The sequence below is a fragment of the Bubalus bubalis genome, chromosome 12 (genome assembly GCF_019923935.1).
Source record: "Bubalus bubalis isolate 160015118507 breed Murrah chromosome 12, NDDB_SH_1, whole genome shotgun sequence".
Taxonomy (NCBI): Eukaryota; Metazoa; Chordata; class Mammalia; order Artiodactyla; family Bovidae; genus Bubalus; species Bubalus bubalis.
This window is the reverse complement of record NC_059168.1, coordinates 11,866,323-11,886,024: the sequence shown is the minus strand read 5'-3', so window position 1 is coordinate 11,886,024 and position 19,702 is coordinate 11,866,323. Positions and strand designations below refer to the sequence as shown.

The 19,702-nt window shown below is 36.8% G+C and overlaps 1 protein-coding gene across 6 annotated transcripts in view; it reads right to left on the bottom strand.

The window, feature by feature from the left end:
- The window catches only part of EXOC6B (exocyst complex component 6B), a 723,334-nt gene that overhangs the window by 301,685 nt on the left and 401,947 nt on the right, over nt 1–19,702 (bottom strand). For all 6 annotated transcript variants that reach the window (XM_045162201.1, XM_045162198.1, XM_045162202.1 and 3 more), the window contains 5 exons: nt 16,340–16,411; nt 15,566–15,663; nt 13,992–14,097; nt 12,834–12,943; nt 2,972–3,083 (listed from right to left, as the gene is read on the bottom strand). In XM_045162201.1, coding sequence (XP_045018136.1) covers nt 2,972–3,083; nt 12,834–12,943; nt 13,992–14,097; nt 15,566–15,663; nt 16,340–16,411 — 498 coding nt within the window. The remainder of the gene's footprint in view (nt 1–2,971; nt 3,084–12,833; nt 12,944–13,991; nt 14,098–15,565; nt 15,664–16,339; nt 16,412–19,702) is intronic.

The following is a 19,702-nucleotide window of genomic DNA, read 5'->3' as shown; positions in this document are numbered from 1 at the left end:
TCTCCTTCAGAATGGACTGGTTGGATCTCCTTGCAGTCCAAGGGACTCGCAAGAGTCTTCTCCAACACCACAGTTCAAAAGCATCAATTCTTCAGCACTCAGCTTTCTTCACAGTCCAACTCTCACATCCATACACGACCACTGGAAAAACCATAGCCTTGACTAGATGGACCTTTGTGGGCAAAGTAATGTCTCTGCTTTTCAATATGCTGCCTAGGTTGGTCATAACGTTTCATCCAAGGAGTAAGCGTCTTTTAATTTCATGGCTGCAGTCACCATCTGCAGTGATTTTGGAGCCCCCAAAAATAAAGTCTGAAACTGTTTCCACTGTTTCACCATCTATTTCCCATGAAGTGATGGGACCAGATGCCATGATCTTCGTTTTCTAAATGTTGAGTTTTAAGCCAACTTTTTCACTCTCCTCTTTCACCTTCATCAAAAGGCTTTTTAGTTCCTCTTTGCTTTCTGCCACTGAACGCACTTGATCTCAACTGATCTTGGAAAATCATCTATAAGTAGAACCATTTCCATGTTACCATGGACCTCCTATAAAAATCTCTATCATTCTCTCCACACCCTCTCCAGCATTTATTGCTTGTAGACTTTTGGATCGCTAAACCAATACAATATTGTAAAGTTAAATAAAATAAAATTAAAAAAAAACAACTCTATCCTTGTTATGATAGAATAATTAAGCCAATATGGGAGAAAATACAATATAGTAAATATTAGTAAGTATGGGGAAAAAATAACCTGAACCAAGCCTCATTTCTATCATTTTGCTCACTTAGGCATTCTCCTTGAACTTTAATTATACCTTCTATAAAAAGGAAGTAATAATATATGCCCAACCTGCTTCAAATGTTATTGTGCTAAATCACCTTATTTAGATAAGGTGATTATATGTGAATAGCCCCTGAAGAATATAAATTGTTACACAAACATTGCCTATTATGATGATGATTTCAGATGTAAAAATCACTTCAGTTACCTATAAAGGAAGATAGAATGTCCTCCCTTTCATAAAAGGTGAAGTTAGTCAAAGATTTACTTGGTGATGGAAAAAATCACTAGTTGTGTGTACACACAACCATCATAGCCAAAATAAATAAATATGTGTGGATGTTCCTTCATGCATATGCAAAGATTTTGATAACAAAAGTATTTTTTCCTAAAACGATCCAATGACTTAGCAATAACATTTAGCATTCAGTGAAGTAATGTCAAGAAATGTGATACAGTCCTTCTTGACAAGCTCCTACTGCTTCTTCCTGTTGTTAGTTGATCTGTACAGTACCCTTGAAAAGAACAATGGAGTTAGAAAAACTGAAGAGCTAAGGAGTTAGGTCTTCTTTTAAGACACTACAGTAAATCAATGGCATAGTCATAACTAAATCCAGAGTCTTCTGTGGCCAAAGCTCTTTCTACCACACCACATTCCTGCTATGCTACTTGTTTAAAATGGATTTCTTTTTTTTTTTTAATACATGAAACTAACACAGTAGTATAAATCAACTTCAATAAAAATTAAATAATTAAATAAAACGGCTTTTAAGAGACTGCTAAATCAAATGGCAAGAAGCAGAATTATATCAAGAGCGTTAATGCAGAAGTAGTTCATAAAATAAATAAATTTCTTGTCTTACTTGGGATTCAGAAAAGGAGAACAGAATAGTCTACAAAATAGAAGGACTGCCAAATTTTCAGTCGAACTTGGTTTTTTGTAGCGTTCCTGATTACAAAAGAAGTTAGCCTATCCTCAGACACATAATGAGAATAACTAACACTTCTAGATCAGGCAACAGAAACAAAGCACTGCAAAGTGAAGGGACTGTCTAATAATGTCAAATGTGACTTTAAACTATAAAAATAAGTTGGTTATAAGTAGATAGAATTCAATCACTGCCAATGTCCCATTTTGTAATACACTATTTATATATTATAATACAGTATTTTAAAATATTAACACAGGGAAAGAAACAATCACTCCAAAATCAGAAGTAACAATAGATGTTCACCTGGCTTCCAGCTATATTTACCTATGGGTCAGTATCGTTAATTACTTTCTGATGTTCATCCTTGGTAACATATACCTAAAAATGCCAATTTTCTAGACCAACTGAATTTGAAACTACACCATCTACATAGGTAAAGCAGATGGCCAACAGCCTTTCCCTTTGCTTGTGAAGAAAATTCCTCCCATCTCTCATTTTTGGCACTATGATTTCCATAAAATGGCAGGTTGAGGCTCCTACACAAACCTGGGTTTCTAAGAAAAGGCAATTTCACATCTTTCTAAATTTTAGGACTTAAGACAATGCATCAGATATTCAGTTTGCAAAGATACTGTTCTCAACATATGTACAATATCCCTTCATCCTTTGTGAGATTGTGTAAGCTTCCACAGAAATGTGACAACTGCCTTTCTCTCACATTTCCTCAATCCTAAATTCCCAGTTACATGCTAATTAAGAGTAATTTACTATTCATATTCCTAATGTATCTCAAAAACAAAATCTGAATCTAACACTAACCAATGACTATGAATGTTAATATCCCTGGCATCAGTGACTTATGTAGGCAAAATGTGATTTCATATTGTATGTTGTACTAAAGTGCCATTATTTTAAACAGGATCCTGACATTGACTCTATTCTCCAATCAACAATTTTTAAAATATATAATCAATGGCAAATAATAGAAATTTAACCCAAGAACCTCAGAAAGGAAAACCAGTTAAATTAGTGAAGATAATGAGAGAGAGAAAAAAAAGTGACTTTTCCAAAAAATGCTGGATTTCTCCAAGGCAACAAATGAAAAATACAAGGAATTTATTTTGCACTTTCACCATGATCCCATGAAGAACATGACAGACCACACAGAAAATTGTAATTAATTAACACACAAGCCCCAGGGCTTAGGAGATCTAGTCACATATTGCCTTGACTGCCTCCAATAAGAGCAGAGTTACCTCAGTAAGTCCAATATTCTTCCTTTTAATGACATTCTGCAGAGAGTTGCTTAGAGTCCTAGTTAGCAACAGGTTTGTTGATTTACGAATCATGTCATCAACTTCAGTTGAGCTAAAAAGGAAGTATCAAGAGTCAGTCATAGGTAGGAGAATTATTTTGCAAACAAGGCTCCAGTAGTACTTAATAATACTAATAATAACTGCAGGAAATATTTATTGTACTTCAGAAATTACATTCTAAATACTTTAATGTATAAAAATTCAACCTTCATAATAACCATGTGAAATAATTTTAGTATTGAGCAGATAGCAAAAAAAAAAAAAAAAGATTTTAATAAGGCAGTCTAGATCTACAGCCTGCAACACTTAAACACTATACTACGCTACCTCTCATGAGAGAATCCTCTAACATGATTCTGTGTCCTGAAACCTTTATTTCTCCCACACATTCAAATTCCTTCACAGTTAATATTCATAAGTTTTCAAGCTGATCTCTCTGTAGCCTTCCTGCACAATTAGCTGATAAAGACTCCTAAAAAAAAGAAAAATATCTCTGCTCCTATGTCATCATCTTTCATATTATGTCTTCTCATTGTTCAGTTGCCCAGTCATGTCCAACTCTTTGTGACCCCATGGATTGCAACACACCAGGCCTTCCCGACCCTCACTATCTCCCAAAGCTCGCCCAAGTTCATGTCCATTGCATTGGTGATTCCACCCAGCCACCTCATCCTCTGACACCCTATCTTCCTTCTGCCCTGAATCTTTCCCAGCATCAAGGACTTTTCCAATGAATTGGCTGTTAGCATCAGATGACCAAAATACTGGAGATTCAGCATCAGTCCTTCCAAGAATTCAGGGTTGATTTCCCTTAAGATTGACCGGCTTGATCTCCTTGCTGTCCAAGGGACTTTCAGGAGTCTTCTCCAGCACCACAGTTCGAAGGCATCAATTCTGTGGTGCTCTGCCTTTCTTACAGTTCAGCTCTCATAGCTGTATGAGACTGCTGGGAAGCCCACAGCTGTGACTCTACAGACTTTTGTCGGTACTGCAATGTCTGTTTTTCACATGTTGTCTAGATTTGTCATTGCTTTCCTGCCAAGGAACAATCATCTGATTTCATGGCTGCAGTCACCATCCACAGTGATTTTAGAGCCCAAGAAGAGGAATTCTGTCACTGTTTCCACATTTTCCCCTTCTATTTGCCATGAAGTATAGGGCTGGATGCCATGATCTTAGTTTTATAATACTCAGTTTTAAGCAGGCTCTTTCACTCTTCTCCTTCACCTTCACCAAGAGGTTCCTCTTCGCTTTCTGCCATTAGAGCGGTATCATCTGCATATCTGAGGTTGTTGATGTTTCTCCTGTCTACCTAGATTTCAGTCTGCAACTCATCCAGCCCAGCATTTCTCATGATGTGCTCAGTGTATAGGTTAAGCAAAGACGGAGACAGCAGACAGCCCTGTCGTGTTCCTTTCTCAATCTTGAACCAATCAGTTGCTCCATATAGGGTTCTAACTGTTGCTTCTTGAGCTGCAAACAGGTTTCTCAGGATATAGGTAGGATGGTCTGGTATTCCCATCTCTTTAAGAGCTTTCCACAGTTTTTTATGATTCACACAGTCAAAGGCTTTAGCATAGTCGATAAAAAAGAGGTAGATGTTTTTCTGGAATTCCCTAACCTTCTCTATGACCCAGAGAATGTTGGCAATTTGATCTCTGGTTCCTCTTCCTTTTCTAAATCCAGAGTGGACATCTGGAAGCTCTTGGTTCACATAATGCTGAACCTAACATGCAAGATTTTAAGCATGACCTCATGGGAGATGAGTGCAACTGTCTGATGGTTAGCACAGTCTTTAATACTACTTTCCTGGGAATTGGGATGAGGATTGACCTTTTCCAGTCCTGTGGCCACTGCTGGGTCTTCCAGATTTGCTGGCATATTGAATGCAACACTTTGAAGGCATCATCCTTTAGGGTTTTGAATAGTTCTACTGGAATTCTGTCACATCCACTAGCTTTATTAACAGCAGTTGACTCTGCACTCCAGAATGTCTGGCTCTGGGTGACTGAGCACACCATTGTAGTAATCCAGTACATTAAGACCTTTTCTGTACAGTTCTGTGGATTCTCTCCATCGCTTCTTGATCTCTTCAGCATCTACTAGGTCTCTACCATTTCTCTCCTTTATTATTGATTTATAAGATTTTATTACTTTCAGGTAGACAACAAAATGAATCAAAATTTATAAAGATTATATTCCACTTAAAGTTATAAAACATTGGCTATATTCCCTGTGCTGTATAACTTATCCTTGTAGCTTACTAGTCCAATCACAGTAGTATGTACTTCTTAATTCCCTACATCTATCTTGGCACTCCCTTTTCCCCTGACTTTGAAAATAAACCAATAATGTAATTCTACCTAAATGTTTTATAAACCTTACTATTCCAAAAGTGATCAATAATGATACTTTTTATTCAGTAAAGGAAACTAAACATAAAGAAAATAACTCCAAAACTATCTTTACAAGCAAAGTTCTAAAAATAAATCTTACAATCAACAAACAAAATTCCAGAACTATGTATCTTTCACAAGCCCCTAAAAGTGTCACCCAAGATGTCTCTCTATAAAAGATACCCTTTTGAGACAAATATTTCTTCAAATAAAGTCAGTATTGCAATAATACTAGACATCCTGGAATGTGAAGTCAAGTGGGCCTTAGAAAGCATCACTACGAACAAAAATAGTGGAGGTGATGGAATTCCAGTTGAGCTAGTCCAAATCCTGAAAGATGATGCTGTGAAAGTGCTGCACTCAATATGCCAGCAAATGTGGAAAACTCAGCAGTGGCCACAGGACTGGAAAAGGTCAGTTTTCATTCCAATCCCAAAGAAAGTCAATGCCAAAGAATGCTCAAACTACCGCACAATTGCACTCATCTCACACGCTAGTAAAGTAATGTTCAAAATTCTCCACGCCAGGCTTCAGCAATATGTGAACCGTGAACTTCCTGATGTTCAAGCTGGTTTTAGAAAAGGCAGAGGAACCAGAGATCAAATTGCCAACATCCGCTGGATCATGGAAAAAGCAAGAGAGTTCCAGAAAAACATTTCTGCTTTATTGACTATGCCAAAGCCTTTGACTGTGTGGATCACAATAAAGTGTGGAAAATTCTGAAAGAGATGGGAATACCAGACCACCTGATCTGCCTCTTGAGAAATCTGTATGCAGGTCAGGAAGCAACAGTTAGAACTGGACATGGAACAACAGACCGGTTCCAAATAGGAAAAGGAGTTCGTCAAGGCTGTATATTGTCACCCTGTTTATTTAACTTATATTCAGAGTACATCATGAGAAATCCTGGACTGGAAGAAACACAAGCTGGAATCAAGATTGCTGGGAGAAATATCAATAACCTCAGATATGCAGATGACACCACCCTTATGGCAGAAAGTGAAGAGGAACTCAAAAGCCTCTTGATGAAAGTGAAAGTGGAGAGTGAAAAAGTTGGCTTAAAGCTCAACATTCAGAAAACGAAGATTATGGCATCCGGTCCCACCACATCATGGGAAATAGATGGGAAAACAGTGGAAACAGTGTCAGACTTTATTTTTCTGGGCTCCAAAATCACTACAGATGGTGACTGCAGCCATGAAATTAAAAGACTCTTACTCCTTGGACAGAAAGTTATGACCAACCTAGATAGCATATTCAAAAGCAGAGACATTACTTTGCCCACAAAGGTTCATCTAGTCAAGGCTATGGTTTTTCCAGTGGTCATGTATGGATGTGAGAGTTGGACTGTGAAGAAGGCTGAGTGCCGAAGAATTGATGCTTTTGAACTGTGGTGTTGCAGAAGACTCTTGAGAGTCCCTTGGACTGCAAGGAGATCCAACCAGTATATTCTGAAGGAGATCGGCCCTGGGATTTCTTTGGAAGGAATGATGCTGAAGCTGAAACTCCAGTACTTTGGCCATCTCATGCGAAGAGTTGACTCATTGGAAAAGACTCTGATGCTGGGAGGGATTGGGGGCAGGAAGAGAAGGGGACGACAGATGATGAAATGGCTGGATGGCATCACTGACTCGATGGACACGAGTCTCAGTGAACTCCGGGAGTTGGTGATGGACAGGGAGGCCTGGCATGCTGCGATTCATGGGGTCGCAAAGAGTCGGACACGACTGAGTGACTGATCTGATCTGAAAGACTTGTAAGCAGTTTTTTTCAATAATTTATTGCTTGTGAGCAAAGGTCACAAATTTTATCTTATTGATTTCTCTTTCTACAGAATATCAGAGCCTTAGTATATAGTTCAATTAAAAATCTTAAATTATTAAATATGTACACAAATTAGATTGTCTATTATGCAGAAGAGAAAATTATTCAAAATAAATAAGACTGCAAGGAATCCAGGCAGGAAATTCAGTTAGGGGAAAAAAAGATACTTCAAAATATTCTTACAGGATATATTTACTGAATGATAACCTCTGGCCTATTGCCACCCTTTCCAAAAATGTTACTGAATTTAATACTTCATTACAAAAATGTGTTGATGGAGTATTGAAATTACAATGGTGAAGAGATATTGAAGTTACACTTGTGTTGATGGAATACTGAATTTACAATGGCAAAGAAATATTCATGGTTCCTGCCTTCATATGTTAGACTCACAGTTATATCATATCAATTACAGTATGAGTAATGAATAAGTACAGGTTGCTATAAAAGTGATGAACACAGGGGCCCAAAATAATCTGGTGACTCTGATAGTAATCACCCACCTAGCATCTCTACTTATATTACATATTTCTATTATGCTTTAAGAAGATCTGGTAGAAATTCTATTCTTAGATATGATGTCAAAGATCAAGAAACACTGTTATTACCTTCAAAAGCAGAAGAAAGCTAGGTCTAAGCTAAAAGTTGTATTTTCCTTTAATATTAATGAAGTATAATATACACAAAGATGCATAACTGAATTAAACTGCACACTGAGATAAAGCTCTTGAAAGATGAGCAAAAAGCAGCCATCACTTTCATATCTAAGGCCAGTTGTCTAATCTAGATACACAGAGATGAGAGAGTGAAACAGTTATATGCTGAGAGACTTTGGTGGAATGAAAAAAAAAAAGCAACAACAACAAGAAAAAACCACGCAATCCTTTAATAGTGTGGGCTGCTATTATGGACTGTAATCTTGGAAGAGCCTCTAAACAAAAATAAACATACTAACCCAACAATTCTTCCCTAAAACAATTCTGTTCCATAAGAAATGGCGGGTGGGCGTGGGAAGTGCTAGAAATCAGAGAGAAATGTTGCACATTTTGCAAAGGGTTTAGAGTCCAAGGTTCTATTGCAATTCAATTCAAAGGAGAGTAAAAACCAATCAAAGCTGAAACCCAGCCCAACTCAAATCCTGTTAAAATCGGAGATAAGCCCCTGGATAGAAGCTTTGGAATTTCAGAATCTTAAGGACAAAGAGACTCTACAACAGAATTTTTAGAACTCTTACACTGTTGGTGGGAATGCAAACTAGTACAGCCACTATGGAGAACAGTGTGGAGATTCCTTAAAAAACTGGAAATAGAACTGCCATACGACCCAGCAATCCCACTGCTGGGCATACACACTGAGGAAACCAGAAGGGAAAGAGATACGTGTACCCCAATGTTCATCGCAGCACTGTTTATAATAGCCAGGACATGGAAGCAACCTAGATGTCCATCAGCAGACAAATGGATAAGAAAGCTGAGGTACATATACACAATGGAGTATTACTCAGCCATTACAAAGAATACATTTCAATCAGTTCTAATGAGGTGGATGAAACTGGACCCTATTATATAGAGTGAAGTAAGCCAGAAAGAAAAACACCAATACAGTATACTAACACATACATATGGAATTTAGAAAGATGGTAACAATAACCCTGTATGTGAGACAGCAAAAGAGACACAGATGTATAGAACAGTCTTTTGGACTCTGTGGGAGAGGTGGGGGGATGATTTGGGAAAATGGCATTAAAACATGTATAATATCATATGTGAAATGAATTGCCAGTCCAGGTTCGATGCATGACACAGGATGCTTGGGGCTGATGCACTGGGATGACCCAGAGGGATGGGATGGGGAGGGAGGTGGGAGGGGGTTCAGGATAGGGAACACGTGTACACCTGTGGCAGATTCATGTTGATTTATGGCAAAACCAATACAATATCGTAAAGTAATTAGCCTCCAATTAAAATAAATAAATTTATATTAAAAAATAAATAAATAAGTGCATTAAAAAAGACTATTATAATTTTTAACACAAAGAAGGACATTTCATGAAATTAAAAAGATGAATATAACAAGAAGATATCATAGTTCAAACTGTGCATAAACTTAAAAGATATATTCAAATAAATGAAGCAAACTTGAGAGATCTCAAAAGAGAAACAGACAAATCTACAATCATATTTGGACAGTTGAACACTCCTCAGTAATTGACAGAAAAAGCAGACCTAAAAAAGAAAGGATACAAAAAATTGTACAATAATATTAACAAATTTAATCCAGTTGTCATTTAGAGAATACAACATTCAACAACTAAAGATACAGATTTTATTCAAATATACATGGAACACTATTGTACCTGGATTTAAATGTACCATTTTCTTAGTTGATCTCTATTTGTTCCACCTGTTCTACAGCCTATTTAACTCTTCAGTTGGTTGTTTCTGGATTGAGTATTCATTCCATGATTCCTTTTCATTTTCATTATTGGCTTATTACTTTTACTTCTTTCATGTTTTTGACCATTTTTTCAGTGGTTGTTCTAGATCATACAACTTCATGCATAATGTAAAATCCTTAAATAGTAAATCACATTCCTCTCTCATATTCTTTGTCCTATTACTATCATATATTTACTTTTATAGTTACATTTCTTTATCAGATACTATCATTATTTTTCACATACACAAGCAATTTTCTGTAAGACCAATTAAAAATAGAGGAATGACATTAGAAATAGCAGAACAGGAAGTCCTGCATTCATATTCCTTCTCAGCAACAATAATTTGGCAGGCAAGCAGAGACAAAAGTACTTTTGTGAAACTCTGGATTGAAGAAAGAAGACTGTAAAAATCTGGTAGCATCCAAGAGCAAGGAGGGTTGCTTTAGAAGGCAAGCATAAACTCACTCATGTGGCACACCTGCTAACCATAGTCCTACCTACAGACCCAGGAACAGACCCTGACCCTTGACAGCCTATGGACATGGCCTATTCGGCCTTGCCAACATCACCAGTTGGAAAACAACCCGGGAAGGGTCATGCCAACCTATGCTTTGGATAATCGGTCCCCCAACCTCAGTTCCAGCTGTACAATGAATTGTTCCATGACCCAACTCCAGCTCCTATTAGCTGCCCACCTTGCCTGCCTATGACTGGGCAGAGGCATGCTCATTCATGAATCTAGGCAAGTTCTCCAACCTTTGTCTGACTGCAAATACTAAAAAAATCCCTGTAACATTACCCCATATATTCATAGCCACAGACCAGGAACACTCCTGCCTACTCAGAGACCTGCTGGAGCAATAACCTTCCATGCACCTGGAGGAAGGGCCGCCAATCTCAAATTTGACTGCAGAGGTTAATGTGCCCGCACAACCTGGCTTTAGCCCACTGTACCCATGGATGGGAGGCAGTTGTACCTGCCAGGGATCCAACAGGAGACATGGCTATATGTACCCCTAGATATAGGCCCAGTGACCTCAGTCTCACTGTGGATCTTGAAGTGGCTCTGGAATCTGGCTTCAGTCACTTCCAACTATGATCTAAGAGAAACCCTACTTTTCCAGGAACCCACCAGAAGGAAACCCCAGAAGCGCCCCAATGAGCAATGAATTCCTCAGTGCAGTTGCAGAGCCACAATCTATCAGTCATTCTAATTGTGAAACCCCGAAGCAGACCTGTGATTTGGCTCCAGGCCCCTTCAGGCATGGTACAGGAATAGTCCTGCCACCCTGGGACCTGGGGGAGACACAAATCTCCATGTCCCCAGAGAAGCACAAAGGCAGAGTCACCAATACAAAGCTACATGGACCAAAAAGAATCAGACAAACAACTTGACACCACCAAAGAAAACAAATATGAGTTCCACTAATGAATCCCAAAGAAACTGAGACATACAAATTGCCCTAAAAAGAACTTGAAATATCGTATTAAGCTCAATAATATGCAAGAGAACACAGAGAGACAACAAAATGAAATCTGGAATACAATGCATAAATAAAATGCGAAGTTTAATAAAGATATAGAAACTATAAAAAAAAACCCAACTCAAATTCTGGAGCTGAAGTATACAATAAAAGAACTGAAAAATTCTTAGAGCATCAACAGCAGATTAAATAATGCAGAAGAAAGAATCAGGGCATTAGAAAACAGGCCATTTAAAAACAGAAAGAGGAACACAGAGAAAAACTGTAAAGAAAGCATGAGAGACCTATTCAGTAAGTCACTCAGTCATGTCCGACTCTTTGTGACCCCGTGAACCACAGCATGCCAGGCCTCCAAGTCCATCACCAACTCCCGGAGTCCACCCAGACACATGTCCATTGAGTCAGTGATGCCATCCAACCATCTCATCCTCTGTGGTCCCTTTCTCCTCCTGCCCTCAATCTTTCCCAGCATCAGGGTCTTTTCAAATGAGTCAGCTCTTCGCATCAGGTGGCCAAAGTATTGGAGTTTCAGCTTCAACATCAGTCCTTCCAATGAACACTCAGGACTGATTTCCTTTAGGATGGACTGGTTGGATCTCCTTGCAGTCCAAGGGACTCTCAAGAGTCTTCTGCAACACCACAGTTCAAAAGCATCAATTCTTCTGTGCTCAGCTTTCTTTATAGTTCAACTCTCACACCCATACATGACCACCGGAAAAACCATAGCCTTAACTAGATGGACCTCTGTTGGCAAAGTAATGTCTCTGCTTTTTAATATGCTGTCTAGGTTGGTCCTAACTTGCCTTCCAAGGAGTAAGCATCTTTTAATTTAATGGCTGCAATTACCATCTGCAGTGATTTTGGAGCCCAGAAAAATAAAGGCAGCCACTGTTTCCACTGTTTCCCCATCCACACCATTAAAAAAAACAAAAACCCTGCTTATTTAATTTATATGCAAAGTACATCATACGAAATGCCAGGGTGGATGAATCACAAACTGGAATCAAAAATACCAGGAGAAATATCAACAACCTCAGATATGAAGATGATACCACTCTAAAGGCAGAAAGTGAAGGAATCAAAGAGCCAAGAAGGAAAGCTATGACAAACCTCATGTGACAGCATATTAAAAAAGCAGAGACATCATTTTGCTGATAAAGGTCCGCATACTCAAAGCTATGGTTTTTCCAGTATCATGTACAGATGTGAGAACTGGATCATAAAGACGGCTTAGTGCCGAAGAATTGATGCTTTCAAGCTGTGAAGCTGGAGAAGGCTCTTGAGATTCCCTTGGATAGCAAGGAGATCACAGCAAGAATTTCACATGCCACTCCTCTACTGGCCTTAACATTTCATCAATATAATGTAAAAACCAGAATATTATACTACTCTTTTCTAGTGAATTCTCACTAGAAATGCAAATCTGTAAAGAAAACAGTAGAGAATAAAGTAAGTAATATGAAAAGAAATTATTCAAGAGTTTCCAGCTTCCTTTTTATAACCTGACCATATAAATAGGGCAGTGGCATACCATACAAGGCTAATATTAAGACTTTCAAACTTGGAACTGAAGGGAACATCAAAAGTATTCCAGAATATTTATGTATATAGAGCCATACTCTCAGTATCTATTGCACTTCCATTATTTCATACTATACCTTAGATGAAGATCTTCTGAAAACTTCAGACAGGCATAGATAAATTCTTTAATTTGGTTGTAAACTTTTGGCACAAATTCAGAAAATGGAAACTTTTTTGGGAATGGTTGCTGTAAAGGCAAGAATTAATGAAAGTTACAAATGAGCATACAACCAGGTTCGATGCACGATACTGGATGCTTGGGGCTGGTGCACTGGGACGACCCAGAGGGATGGAATGGGGAGGGAGAAGGGAGGAGGGTTCAGGATGGGGAACACATGTATACCTGTGGCGGATTCATTTTGATATTTGGCAAAACTAATATAGTTATGTAAAGTTTAAAAATAAAATAAAATTTAAAAAAATAAAAAATAAAAAAAAATAAAAGAAAATACCTACTAACTAAAATACAAAAGAGATTTTCTTGCACACCAGGAACTGCCTTCTTAACAACTCTACATTTTAAAAACATATTTGTGAAAGTTTTCTAATACTAAAAAGAATAAGATTAAATTAAATAAATGATTCTAACGTACTGTAAAACCTGATAAACAAATTCTGATACATACTCAGCAATAAAAAGGAATGAGTAACTTAGATGAGTCTCAAAAGCATTGTCTTCAGTCAAAGAAGCCAATCTCAAAAGGTTACACACTATATAATTCTATTTATAAGGCCTTTTAGAAAAGGTAAAAGCAGATGGATAGCAATGATAGGTGATTGCCAAAAGCTGGGGCTTGAGGAGTAATGGATTAAGAAGGTATAGCATGAGGGAATTTGGGGGAATCATGGAACTGTTCTGCAACATTGTTGTGGTAGTACGTACACCACAAAGCACAGTCAAAACCAATACAATTATACAGCAAGGTAAATTTTACTGTATATTTTGGGGATAAAATGTCCTCAAAGTATAAGAAAAGCAAATATTTCAACGTGTAAGTCAAAAGGAAACACTGCCAGAAATCTCCTAAACACTTCGGAGGTGACAATACCCCAAAGCCATTTACTGATTGATTCCCCAAACAGGAACTTCGGTTCCTCTAAGCCCAAAAATCATCCTTTGAAACTGTTTTAGATTCCTAATTCATTAAGTTAGAAATTATGCCTTTAATGAGACTGATACAAAGAAAGCTTTAAGAGGATGTCAAATCAGAGAAGTTCACTTTAGTGTTCCTTACCTTTTCCAGCTCTGCATCTTGGAATGGGAATTGTCCTATCACCTTTTTATACATCTCTTCACTTGTTACTGGGATAGGACTGTAGTTGTCAGAATCAAGTATGTTTCTATAAAGAAAATAAAAGAAGAAAGGAAAGGAGGGAGGGATAAAGTAAAAAAGGAAAGACAGGTGAGTTCATCAGTAGAGTGATCACAAATAACTTTCAGAATAAACATTTCTTAGTCCCTAATCTATTCCTTTTACAGTACAGCTATTTGGTCTTAGGTAAGGACATCTTAAAAAAAACACAGAAGGAAAATTGCATTCTAAAACAAATGAGACACAAATATAAAGATGACCTCATAGTATTTGAGATTTATAGCTCAGACAGAAAATTTCAAGGCAACATGTTGAAGCCTTAAGGCAAATGAGAAGCAACAACAACAAAAAAAATGTGAGCTCTGGAAAAGGCAAAGAGGTTTTATATGCTTTCTTAAAAAAAAAAATAAAGACTTTTCTTTCATTCTAGGCTAGATTTTCTATTTTACCAAACTATGTTCATGTACTTCATCTACTGCTCTATATTAAGAATGACTTTTCTTCATCCAAAGGTTCTGTGTCCTTAACTAGACTAGGAATTCTCCAGAGCAGAGACCATACTACCAAAATCAAAAAAGAAATTTACTGAAGGCTTCAGATCAGATGCACTTGGATATATCATGGTACTAATTTTCAAAGATAATATCCCCTAAAGGAAATTATATCATTAATAAACAGGACTTTTTAGAAATACAAATATTTACATGAATATACTAATGAGTTACACTACATAATTATTAGCTATATGTTTATAAAATGTGAAGAGTAAGATTAATGGGACAATGTAATACCTTAAAGCTATAAGAACTTGAAAACAAAGTAAGTTGATCTGGGGAAGTGGTCCTGCAGTAAGCAGAAAGATCACTTTAAAAGAAGCAGCAAGTGAGTTGACACGAGTTATGTGTGAGGAAAACATGTCCAAGGAAATATTTGTAAGTGGAGATGTAATACAATAATTTTCTTATTGTTGTATGCATGTTACAATAACTATTTAAATAATATGCTTCAAATATTAGATTGTAATAGATCTCTTCTTTGGGTATGGAGAATAAAGAAGATGAGGAATAACATGAGTGAGTCTTCAAAAAAGTTCCAAAAAAGCTAAATTATTCAAAAGGGTTCAAAAGCCACTATGCTACAAGTGAGACATAGATTAGGCATGATCCCCAAAGAGAAAATAAAAAATCAAATTAAGATGACACAAGGTGATCTGGTTGGTATGAACCAAGGTATTTGCCATTTATTCAATGAAACACATCTGGGGATTTGGGGACTCCTCACATAGAAGGTACTAATATCCAGAGTTTGAATATCTTGGGAACTTTATTTGGGATACCATCACTATTTAATTGAATTCCCAATCATAATTGGAATCAGACCTAAAAAAAAATAAGCCACATACACTTGTTGCCTATTATACCTGAAAACCCGTATGTATAAAGATGAGTGTACAAACACACATGCCCACACACACACAACTATAGATAATCTCTCACCTGAAAATACCTGACCACTTCTTTAGCAAAGTTTCACTATACTGGTCTCTGATTTCTAATAGCATGTCAAAAAGCTGATTTACAGGAAAACCATACACCTGAAACAAAATAAGAAAAAAGTTTCATTTTATAAGGTGATGTTTTTTAAACAACATGAGAGAGATTAGGCACTGAAAGATAATTTTGTTCTTTGGACAACAATTTAAATAAAACCATGATACAAGAATCTTCCATTCCCACCTAATATCTAGTGTTTATCCTCAATAATTAAAAGATATATACCAAAATATTTGAGCCAGTCAGAAAATAATAAAAAGATGAACATTAAAATTAATATATATTGGATATAACTGTCAATGAAGTTTTCCCTATAACTCCTTCTGTAACTCTTAGCAACTTTTAAGAGTAGGGTCAGAAAATGAGAATACTACCAATCTTACCCACTTCTAATGTTATTCTATTGAATATAACATGTGGTTCATATCAATAATCATTATTCAAAATAGTAGGTAAAAAAATAGTTTAAGAACTAATGTAGTGAGTTCATTTAATCAATTTGCTTTGAGGAAAAAAAGGGGGGATGAGAACAAATTCTGAGACTATAATAGACAAGGTGATGACCAGGAAATGCTACAAAGAGAGAAAAATTATCTAGCTCTAGGAAAAGAAGAAACACAACTAAGATACTTACTCAAGCTTAGATAGACAATCAAAGGATATAGAGCTGATGAAATACTCATCTAGGTTAAGATTACATAAATATGAGCCACAAACCTGAAGTGTGTCAGCAAAAAGCACAATGAGGTTCTTCAAATCTAACACGAGGTTTGGATCAGAGCAGTAAGACTAAAGGAAATAAAAGACAATGAGGAAAAACATATTTATTAAAAACAAAACTAAATTTTGATTTACTCAGTTACATAATGCTTCACCTGGTGCAGGTTCTCTGGAAAGCCTTCCTGGTTTAATGTTAACACCAGATACAGTCAGGGGAGAATGAGTAAAGACTCCAATAATCCATGACCTACATTTTTAACTTTTGGAAATCTAAAAACACACTTCCAAATAACTGTCTGGTTAAAGAAGAAATCAAAGCTGATACTGCAGATTATTTTAAAACAAACAGTAAAAAAAACAAAAAAATTCATATCAAAAGTTATAGAATACAGCTAATGCTATTTAAAAAATGTATGTGAACATTAGAAAACATAAAAGACTTATAATAAACTAAGAACTCAACTCATGAAGCAGGCCAAAAAAGCCAAAATAAACCATGAATGAGAGAACAAAATTGATAAAATAAAAAGCAGACATTAATGACACAGAGAAGACATGTAAGATTTGATCAATGAAACCAAAAACTCAAGTTAAACATAAAATCATTAAGAGAGACAAATCACAGGTAAGTCCAATTAAACAACAAAAAGAAACAACAATGCAAGGAACACAAAAAATAAATATAATACAGAAGAAAATAAAATTTACAAATTTAATGTATAATCTCTTAACAAATTTGAAAACTGAAATGACTTGGAAGGCATCTTCTTTACAAAGATGTTATTATGTCACTATTTTTCAGTGACTTTTGATATTCAAATTCTCTTAAGTATAATTTGATTACTTGCTCTCTACTTAACTCCTCAATTCCTAAAGAAGGCATGTTGAATTCTCCCAAAGTGGTGTGGCCTCTGTTTCTCCTCCTCCTACTATCAGTTTTTGTTTATATACATACTGAATTAAAAGACACTTACTCCTTGGAAGGAAAGTTATGACCAACCTAGATAGCATATTCAAAAGCAGAGACATTACTTTGCCAACAAACGTTCGTCTAGTCAAGGCTATGGTTTTTCCTGTGGTCATGTATGGATGTGAGAGTTGGACTGTGAAGAAGACTGAGCGCCGAAGAATTGATGCTTTTGAACTGTGGTGTTGGAGAAGACTCTTGAGAGTCCCTTGGACTGCAAGGAGATCCAACCAGTACATTCTGAAGGAGACCAGCCCTGGGATTTCTTTGGAAGGAATGATGCTAAAGCTGAAACGCCAGTACTTTGGCCACCTCATGCGAAGAGTTGACTCATTGGAAAAGACTGATGCTGGGAGGGACTGGGGGCAGGAGGAGAAGGGGATGACAGAGGGTGAGATGGTTGGATGGCATCACTGACTTGATGGACGTGAGTCTCAGTGAACTCCGGGAGTTGGTGATGGACAGGGAGGCCTGGCATGCTGCGATTCATGGGGTCGCAAAGAGTTGGACACGACTGAGCGACTGATCTGATCTGATCCGATCTGATGCTTGCTTGTTTCCAGTAAATGGGCTACGGTCTTTTTGATGGGTTAAAAGTATTATCAAAACAAAATGTTGCTCTCTTCTCCCGTTTAACAATCTTTAACTTCAATCCAGTGTTCTTGAAGAATATTGCCCTTTCTGCTCCCCATTCTTCATTTTTAATCTTTCTATATAATCTTAATGCAGAAATCTCTCTTAGTAACCAAACTATAATACTTTCTACCTGTGATGTTTCTCATGAATATTGACATATTTGGACCTATTCTAGCCATCTTATTTTAAGTTTTCTATTTTCAATGATTTATTCTTTCTTTTTTGTATCCTTTCATGTTTTTCATTGGATTAGTTTTTTCAAATTATCTTATACTGGTTATTAATAACATATTTACTTTCTGTCAGAGGATGAGATGGCTGGATGGCATCACCGACTCAATGCACATGAGTGTGGGTGAACTACGGGAGTTGGTGATGGACAGGGAGGCCTGGTGTGCTGCAATTCATGGGGTCGCAAAGAGTCGGACACGACTGAGCGACTGAACTGAACTGAATTGATACTTTCTGTCCACTGTTTACTTGAAATAATCTGTAGTGTCATTTTAAAAATGTTTTAAACATTAAGCCACTCCTCTTGTAGGAATTTTTAATAGCATTAAACTTTACAAACAATGGGCTTCCCTGAAAGCTCAGTTGGTAAAGAATCTGCATGCAATGCAGGAGACCCTGGTTCTATTCCTGGATTGGGAAGATCCCCTGAGAAGGAATAGGCTACCCACTCCAGTATTTTGGGGGGCTTCCCTTGTGGTTCAGCTGGTAAAGAATCCACCTGCAATGCGGCAGACTTGGGTTCAATCCCTGGGTTGGGAAGATCCCCTGGAGAAGGGAAAGGCTACCCACTCCAGTATTCTGGCCTGGAGAATTCCATGGGCTGTACAGTCCATGGGGTTGCAAAGTCAGACACAACTGAGTGACTTTCACTTACAAACAACTGATCAGTTATTTAGATTTATCTATGAGTTTTAGTCTCATTTTTTGCACACATTTTATTTATTCTCACCCCATCTCGTATTTTGAATTTCTTTTTTATTTTTGGTAAGACATCAGTAAGATAGGATGGGTGAAAAATAAACTTTGTATCCTCATGTGTTTGGAAATGTCTTTCTTTTGCACTCAAACTAAAATACACAATTTCAGACATGAGAAAACTGTCTGCCTCATTTACTCTGCCTGACAAAAAGATGCACCCTTTCAGCTGTAATAATCTAGTCGTTTTCTACTGCAGGGAAATTTCCCTCTTTCATTTAATTATTAAGGTCCCTCCTTTGTGACTATATTTTATTTCTAAATCTCTACTAAATACAACCAAAACCTACAGCAATTATTCATGTTTCTTAACTTTTCATTCATATTTTCCATCTCTTTGTGTCTCTGCTCTATATTGGGCTTCTGTATTTGACTTTGTCTTCTTGATCACAGAATGATATTCATTCAGTTTTATCTATTTAATCTTAGAATTAAATTTCTCTATTATGGTAGTCATAAATCTCAAGAAAACAACATTAATCTTTGATTTCTATTCTGCTGTGGCTTCCTTCCTTCCTTTTCCTCCTTCTCACATTTTGTATAACTGTGAATATAGTATACATAAATAAAACCTATATATGTAATTTTACCAGGCAAACATAACCGAACAGCACCAGCATATCAGAAGCTCGAAAACAGCTTCTTTCCTTTCCACTCAGGAAAACATTATCATGACATTTATTATAATCGTTACATATCTTTCTTTCATTCTTTTTTCTTTGTATTTTTTAGCTTAATAGATCTTATTTTTTAGAGCAGTTTTGCATTTA